General features: G+C 42.9%; 2 protein-coding genes across 2 annotated transcripts; both read right to left on the bottom strand.

The window, feature by feature from the left end:
• Positions 1–4,915: 4,915 nt before the first annotated feature.
• Positions 4,916–5,935, bottom strand: LOC147459585 (uncharacterized). Its single transcript, XM_086509858.1, has 2 exons — positions 5,066–5,935; positions 4,916–4,947 (listed from the first exon to the last, which is right to left on the bottom strand). The coding sequence occupies exons 1-2, from the start codon at positions 5,427–5,429 to the stop codon at positions 4,916–4,918; spliced, it is 396 nt and encodes a 131-aa protein (XP_086365984.1). The 5' UTR covers positions 5,430–5,935.
• Positions 5,936–6,643: 708 nt separating this feature from the next.
• On the bottom strand, positions 6,644–7,314 carry LOC147459584 (trihelix transcription factor ENAP1-like). The gene is made up of 2 exons (XM_086509856.1): positions 7,270–7,314; positions 6,644–7,234 (listed from the first exon to the last, which is right to left on the bottom strand). Exons 1-2 carry the CDS (start codon positions 7,312–7,314, stop codon positions 6,644–6,646), a joined length of 636 nt encoding a protein of 211 aa, XP_086365982.1.
• Between the last annotated feature and the right edge of the window lie 924 nt (positions 7,315–8,238).

The following is an 8,238-nucleotide window of genomic DNA, read 5'->3' as shown; positions in this document are numbered from 1 at the left end:
GAGATATATTGATGGCTAGCATCTAGTGGCCAACTCAGTTTATTGATGCAAAAGAATTTGTTCGACAATGTGACTCTTGTCAAAGAGCAAAAATGCCGACTAGAATAGACAATATGCCATTGCAAATTATAATGGGAGCAAGAGCATTTTCTAAGTGGGGTATAAATTTTTTTGGTCCAATACAACCACCTTCATACAAAACTTAGGCTCAATAAATTCTTGTGGCCATAGAGTAGAGTGAAAAGGTCATGAGTTGTCAGGACAACTCAAGGATCTAGAACAATTAGATTATCAATTAGCCACTATAGCATACATATATGCTCAAAAACAAAAACAAAAACAATTCTTTGATTCACATTTTTTGACAAAAGTCTTTAAGACATGAGATTTGGTCTTGCTTTACTCGCTGAAGCAAGACATCCCTAAATTCAAGAAAAAGGGACATGGTCCTTTTGTAATAGAGAGCATTTCACCAAGTGGGACAACCACCTTAGATGGGGAAGTAATGGAAAATTTGATTGGTGGATGTCGCCTTGAAAGTACCAATTACTATTGAGATGATCTCTTGCAAAGAATGCACACAACTAAGGAACAAAAGATTAAGTGACAACAAGTTATTGAGGAAGCTCAAGACAAAGTGCATATTCTAATCTTGAAGAGAAAAGTTGTAATGCAACGCATCCCTGAAGTTTTTCTAGTCAATACACTTCAAATTCACCCTCAATACTTTACTCAATCTTTAGCAAAAAATGAAGTGGAGAGTGATGGTGAATGGTTGGACGGATTGAACATGAGGATAACAGTCACATTGAAAGATGTATTCAGAGTAAAATTATTTGTAGACTAGGTGCTCGACTCAATTGCAAAACTAAAGTCAAAGGATGCCATAAGAAATTCATTCCAACATTGAGTTTGATCAATCTCAATATCCTTGTGCATGGATTTATGTGCCCACATATGTTTATCTGCATTCCCCATGAGTATCTGAATGAGGATATTGTACTAGAAGTTCCATGGATGCAAACATACAAAGCTGTTGAAGATTGAGATGACAAAGTTATTGAGTTAACACTCAAGGGAGGCTAGTTAAGAGTACCATTTTCTCACAGTTTGATAAGAGTGAAAAGCTTCTCTCAAAACTCCTAAGATACTAGAAAACATGACCAAGTCAGAACCAATGTCAAATATCCGACACCAAATGAATCCTCATAGCATAAGCATGCAAGGAACCAAAATGTATCCCTACTGATAACCCACAACTAGGAGTAAATTCCATATGGGAGATCTCTCTTTCTCTCTATCTCTATAGATGACAAAAAACAGAGAAGAACTCTCGTTCTCTCTAAACTTTTTCTCTCTATCTCTATAGATGACAAAAAACAGAGAAGAACTCTCGTTCTCTCTAAACTTTTTCTCTCTATAAATATATCCATGGCATAAATTCAATACATGTATATTTATCTTTAATGACGCTTTTCATCCAATTTACAAAATTTGAACTGTCTCTCTATATATCTATAGGACGTGAAAGCTTTGAAATAGTGATGGGTAAAGTGGGTCTTTTGAGGGACTCTGTGTGTGTGTGTGTGTGTGTGTGCATACAACATAAAGGACATGAAATGGAGGTAGGAAAAGTTGGTCATTTGAGACTAACACTCCCCCCCCCCCCCCTCTCTCTCTCTCTCACCATTTACGGCCTTGCTGAAGGAAGGGTTCAAGCTGGTGAGAGGAGGAAGCACGCATGTATTGGAGGGTTTGGACGATGATGGGAAAGCCCAGGGAGCCGGGGGGCAAGCCCTTAATGGTCAGAACCATCAACCGCTTCCAAAACATGGCCAAACACACACACAAGCCCGCTATCAACCATGACGTCACATCCATGTTGCAAACTAGAATACAACTAATCAAGCACTAACGGGAGTTATGAGCAGGCTTTTGAAAAGAAGTTGTGGAGGACTAGCTTAGAAGTGTGCTTATAATGTAGTGCTTAGTAGGGGATGGCACTATAATTATATTCTACTTATCAACAATGTTCTATACATGATGAGACTCGCCAACGCCAATATACTTGAGGTAGCACTAACACGAGAGAGAGAGAGAGAGAGAGAGAGAGAGAGAGAGAGAGAGAGAGAGAGAGAGAGCATGCATATGTTGGGACACACCCCTTTTCTTATGTGTTGCTAAATGGAAACCAGGAACTGTCTTGTTGTCTATCTCACAACATGCAACATGCAGGTAGCCCTAGGACCCCCAACCCAAAAACAAAAGTTCACCAATGAAAAACAAGACACACCTAATACAGAACTTACTATAATTTTCCATTATTTATATTAAAATGTATAAAAATTTGTAAGTTGTTATAGTACAACCTTGCAAATGTAGTCGAAGTTTTACAAAATTAACCACTAAAAAAATCACTAAATAGTTTGCAAAGAGGCCATGTTGGACACCAAACGTGGCAAATGGTGGGGACGAGAAGCACAATGAAGTGACACAAGGAGGGTGAAGGGAACACTCGACAATCGAGAAGGCAACATAGGCTTTTTCTTTTATCGTTGTGGTAAGCTCGGTTGATCTTGATCTGTGGTGGGAGGCCCATGCTCGATTGTAGTTGTAGCTTGGCTCGTAGTTTTAAAAGATGGAGGAGAAGTGAAGATAAAGGTGGAATCATTGAAGATTCCACCTAATGAGAGTGAGATAGAGTCGTTATGGGTCTCTCAAAAGGAGCATGTAGACGACCAGTAGGTGGGAGGGGTCGCCATTTGGTAGGCGGGAGAAGTGATGGGATGCAAGTGGTGCACGAGATAGGGAGGGAACACGGCCACGACTTGTCCTCCAATTGGCAATCCAGGGGGCAAGTGGTGGCTATAGACATGGAACCTCATTTCAAAGAATATATGCTTGCAGAGGCGACATGCTTGAGCGGACGACAAGGGCAGAGGGCAAAGATCGAGGGGGGACGGGGGAGGTAGCACTAACGCGAGAGAGAGAGAGAGAGAGAGAGAGAGAGAGAGAGAGCGCATGCATATGTTGGGACACACCCCTTTTTTTTATGTGTTGCTAAACCAAAACCAAGAATTGTCTTGTTGCATAACATGCAACAGTGTAGGTAGGTCCTAAACTAGGAGTAAATTCAATATGGGAGATCTTTCTTTCCCTCTATCTCTATTGATGACAAAAAAACATTTGGGGGGGGGGGGGGGGGGGACTCTCTTTCTCTGTAGACTTTTTCTCTCTAAAAATATATCCATGGCATGAATTCAATATATGAGAACTTTCTTTCTGTTATCTATAATGACGCTTTTGATCCAATCTACAAAATTGAAAGTGTCTCTCTTTATATTTTTAGGACATGAAAGCCTTGAAATGGTGATGGGTAAAGTGGGTCTTTTGAGGGACGCAAGTCTCTCTCTCTCTCTCTCTCTCTCACTCACAATACAACATAAAGGACATGAAATGGAAGTGGGCAAAGTTGGTCATTTGAGACTCTCTCTCTCTCATTAATACCGTTTGCGGCCTTGTTGAAGGAAGGGTTCGAGCTGGTGAGGGGAGGAAGCGCGCATGTATTGGAGGGTTTGGCCAATGATGGGCAAGCCCAGGGAGCCGGGGGGCAAGCCCTTAATGGTCACAACCATCAACCGCTTCCAAAACAAGCCCACACACACACACAAGCTTGCTATCAACCATGACGTCACATCCATGCTGCAAACTAGACTACAGTTAATCAAGCACTAATTGGAGTTATGAGCAAGCTTTTGAAAAGAAGCTATGGGAGGATTAGCTTTGAAGTGTGCTTATAATGTAGTGCTTAGCAAGAGATAGAGCTATAATTATATTTTGCTTGTCAACGTGCTTCTGTGCATGATGAGAACAGACGTTGCCAATATACTTGAGGTAGCACTAACATGAGAGAGAGAGAGAGAGAGAGAGAGAGAGAGAGAGAGAGAGAGAGAGTGCATGCATATGTTGGGACACACCCCTTTTCTTATGTGTTGCTAAACGGGAAACCAGGAATTGTCTTGTTGGTTGTCTCACAACATGCAACATGTAGGTAGCCCTAGGACCCCCAACCCAAAAAGAGCCACCCTCTCCCCCCACCCCCCAACAAAAAATAAAATAAAATAAAGTCAAATCCTAATTTAAAAACCATATTTTGGATACCTAGAAGGCATATCATCATATAAATATTGTTCTCCTAAAGTCACAACCTCTCTGATTACCCCACACGCTTGTTTGTGTAACACCTAGTGACCTTTCATATTTTGATTGAGCAAACACGCGACGTGTTAACGCTCTTCTTATCTTCTGCCTCCTTGTGGCGTTTCATATTCAAAGAGTATTGTCTCCATCTTAAGGACGCTTCAATCATGGTGTATTTCTCAATATAGGCCACAAATGCACTAATATAGGTCCACTCTAAAGCGATGCATTATTTACCTTGATTCGATTCCCAAACGAATCTTTGAAGGTGAAGGGTGTCCAGCTACTTCCTATGTGGTTGCGCAAAAGCACCCCCCGTGCCTTCGCCTCATGACTGCATGCACGTTCCCTTCACTCCATCATCCTGCAGCCGCGGTGTAACCGTGTAGGGGAGATATCTCGTCAAAGCAGATGGCGCACACACACACACAGGGTACCCAACTCTCTCTCTCTCTCTCTCTCTCTCTCTCTCTCTCTCTCTCTCTCTCTCTCTCTGTGCTCTCACGAGCCTCGCCTGAAGACGAGCCTCATCGGTAGCTGTATGCACCAGCTGTTCTCTCTATCTCTGTCCGACATTGTTGCTCATTGGCAACCATAAATGAAAATGCTTGATAACCATAATAAAAACCCTGTAGCAATACATAAATAGAGGTGCTGCTCATTGTAGCCATAAAGCAAGCCACATGACAAAAACTACAACCATGTAGAATATGACTCAATCCTCAGACTCCGAATCATCATCAAGCCCTGCAAAACACAACTTCATGAAATTAATAATAAGCTTTATGGATACATATTTAAAACCTTAGTTGAAACAAAAGACAAGATCACTTTGAAAAATAAGAACAATTACTAAATCCACAACCTGCTACACCTGGACCTGCTGCGTTGTGAACCCTCAAGCTGCTATGGCGAAATAAGGATGCCCTTATTCGCAATGCCATCTCGCGATGAGCAGGATTATCGCCATCATTAGGAAGTGGCTCTTGGGAGTTGGGATGAGGATCTCGCTGATCATGACGCTCTATCTCGCCTCGGATTTGCACAAAGTTGTGTAGGAAACAATAGGCTCCCATCACAGTGGGCGCGAAAGCAAGATCGAGATTGAGATCTCGCAAAATCCACCACCTATTCTTCAAGAGACCAAAGGCATTTTCCACTTTCACTCTCCCCTTTGATATTTTTTTGTCAAAATCTCGCTTTTCATGTAAAAATCGCCTTGCCTTCATTCGATATGGCTTTACGAATAATGTTCTCGCTTTGTAGGCTGAGTCTGCAATCAAATAAGGTCGTACTATCTCTCCTTGAATGTGCAATAGTGTGTGTTCCAGTGCTTCTCGTCGCTTGAGCTGACCATACAAGTTGCATTATTTGAAGTGAGAAGAATCATGAACCCCTCCTGCACAACCCTACAAACTGCCCTCCAAAAAAGTTTGTTGGAGTTGACAATACCCTGTAGGAGGATGCTCGGAAAACCATGCCTGTTGATGTATTGTGCAGGAAAGAAATCTCATGCAGGCTTTCTTTGTAGACGGATGTGAGTCCCATCAAGTACCCCGGCAATGTGCGGCAACCCAGATATAGCCTCAAATCCTACCATTATCTGCTCAAGATGGTCTCCACGCGGCACTCTAATGCCAACCATGTGGAAGAACTCAGTACTACTCAAAATGCAACAAATGATCACCACATATTTACGAATGGTGCTTTCACCCATGCCAAACAAATTTGCCATGCTTTGTGAGGAGTGTGTATGCGCAAGACACCAGAGTACGCAAGAAAGCGCAACCTCTGGAGAAATAGGCTCTCTAACAAACCTGACTCCCCTTGTGGGAAGTAGTGGATGAAACATGTTAAGTAGCATAAGAAAGGATCTGCAAGACATGCGATATGCAAAACAATAGGGATCTTGATTTGCTAGGCGAGATGTAGACCAAAGCACACTGTGCACACTGCGAAAGAACATTTGTTGGCGAGGAAAACACCACCATACTCTTGGTGCAAAATGCCATGCGACTGACTCAAGCGCCCCCGCCATCCCACAACACAATCATTCATAAGTAAACATAAGTATGAAGAAGTTGTTATCTTCCAATTCCTCCAAGCGTTGACCATGTGATGTACTAGCAAGGCCTAGTGTATTGTCAGTCAACAATGTCATCATCCCAAAGAGATGCACCCACTCTTCCATCCTATGATTTAAAACAAACATACTGATTTGAAATCACAAAATAACGCAAAGAAAATAAATATCCAAACTACAAAGTAAGTTACCACATACCTGAATACGAGTAAGGATGCACACGAGACGACACAATGTAAAGGGCCACCAAAGACTCACCTGTAAAAAAACAGAGCATGTCTACATATTAATTACTCTGCAATGAAATGTGGTAGTGCTCAAAACAAATATAGATTTTACTGCGGTTATGTGCAAATAAACTTACTGCTCTGGCTTCTTAGAGATAAGCTTGGCGATCTCCAAGAATATCCGGTGACGCTTCATCTCTTCCTCCTCTTTGATCTTTGCGAGTCTCTCCTCATGTATCATTCTGGCAGTTTCAAGCTCTCGCAAGGTGTTTGTCTTCTTGTCTTCTGCATGCTCATAGGCCTCACACATCTGTTTCATCCCATCTCCCATTGTCTTGGCCACTGTGCCCAAGCTAGATTTGTTCGGTTGCTTGACTTTCTTGCCAAATACTTCATCGAAATCCATAGTATCACGCTGAGGATTTTGACCCGACGCACCATCGTTCTCAACACCATCGCAATCTATGGGTGTATGTGCTGTGGATGATACAGGCCTGTGACTCTCGCTGTCAAGCGCACCAGCTATGCCTGTGCACTTTGGCATCTTCCCCCACAAAGTGTCGCACTGGTCAAAGAATGCCCAAGTGTTGGGAATACTGCCAGTAGAATTTTGTTTTGAAATCTCTTTCTTGTGGAGCTTTTTAAGTATGTCAATTCGGTTTCTTGCATGCTCAGAGTTACCCGAGATCTCTCGATTTAGAGCAAAGACCAAATCTTCCCAATCCTTAGGGCAAAAATTACCCTTCTTGATGTGTGACCATTGCTCCTCATAGACTCGCAAGAGAGTATGCGTGCTTTTGTCATCCCATATAACTGCTGTTGCCCTAGCACGCTTCATCCCTTTTGTGCTTATGTTTGATTCATGTGGTGTCTGCATTGGTGGTTGAGTCCTTGCATTTGTGATCTCTGGCTTCTCACTTGGGGCCTATGACTGCGAGAACATATCTACCTTGGATTGTTTTTTTCCTCCTCCATCAAATCGACATAAGATACCTGCTCAAAAGGCGTGGCGTCTTGGGAAAGAGGAACATACTCCTCACATTCATCTCCCACTGGCGCCGACTGCAAGTGCATTGCCCAAGAGGGCCTAGAAGACACACCAACCTCCCCTCACCTGCGGAATATGATCTAGTATGACGACAAATCAAAATTATGCGTAAAGATAATACTGTATGTGTATAGAAAACTGGGCACCTTCTATCTTTAACGCATGTGTACATGTGTGTGTGTGTGGTGAGTTCCTCATGATTCTCGCTCTTCTTTTCGTAACGATGCATGATTCATGCTTCTTTCTGTAACAATGCATGATTCACGCTTCTTTCTGTAACAATGCATGACGTGGCCTACTGTAATGATGCAATTCTCTCACGATTATCTGCTGAGACTAAGCGACAGCATGTCTCCTTCTGTGTACATGTGTGTGTGTGTTGGGGGGGGGGGGGGTGTGTGTGAGAACACTAAATAGAAAAAATGCTTGTTTCTGTGTGTGTGTGGGGGGGGGGGGGGGGGGGGGGGGGGGGGGGGGGGGGGGGGGGGGGGGGGGGGGGAGAGGGGTGGTGTGAGAACACTAAATAGAAAAAACGCTTGTTTCTCTGTGTGTGTGTGTGTGTGTGTGTGTGTGTGAGAGAGAGAGAGAGAGAGAGAGAGAGAGAGAGAGAGAGAGAACAACAACACGATGCTTACCTTGCTGGTATTGAAGCACTCTGGGTAGGTTTTGCAGCATGTAAG

This window comes from Adiantum capillus-veneris, chromosome 4 (assembly GCF_014529385.1).
Source record: "Adiantum capillus-veneris isolate H3 chromosome 4, ASM1452938v2, whole genome shotgun sequence".
In the NCBI taxonomy this organism is placed as follows: domain Eukaryota; kingdom Viridiplantae; phylum Streptophyta; class Polypodiopsida; order Polypodiales; family Pteridaceae; genus Adiantum; species Adiantum capillus-veneris.
The sequence above is the reverse complement of the archived record's forward strand: the minus strand, read 5'-3'. Positions and strand labels throughout refer to the sequence as shown.

Bases quoted from the DNA above. Each gene is read 5' to 3' on its own strand.
- LOC147459585 (XM_086509858.1), bottom strand. From the start codon at position 5,429: ATGAAGGCAAGGCGATTTTTACATGAAAAGCGAGATTTTGACAAAAAA. The intron at 4,948-5,065 runs GTTGTGGATTTA...TGTGTTTTGCAG, and splicing joins AGCAGGTCCAGGTGTAGCAG to GGCTTGATGATGATTCGGAG.
- LOC147459584 (XM_086509856.1), bottom strand. From the start codon at position 7,314: ATGACAAAAGCACGCATACTCTCTTGCGAGTCTATGAGGAGCAAT. The intron at 7,235-7,269 runs GGTCACACATCA...TTTTGCCCTAAG, and splicing joins GCGAGTCTATGAGGAGCAAT to GATTGGGAAGATTTGGTCTT.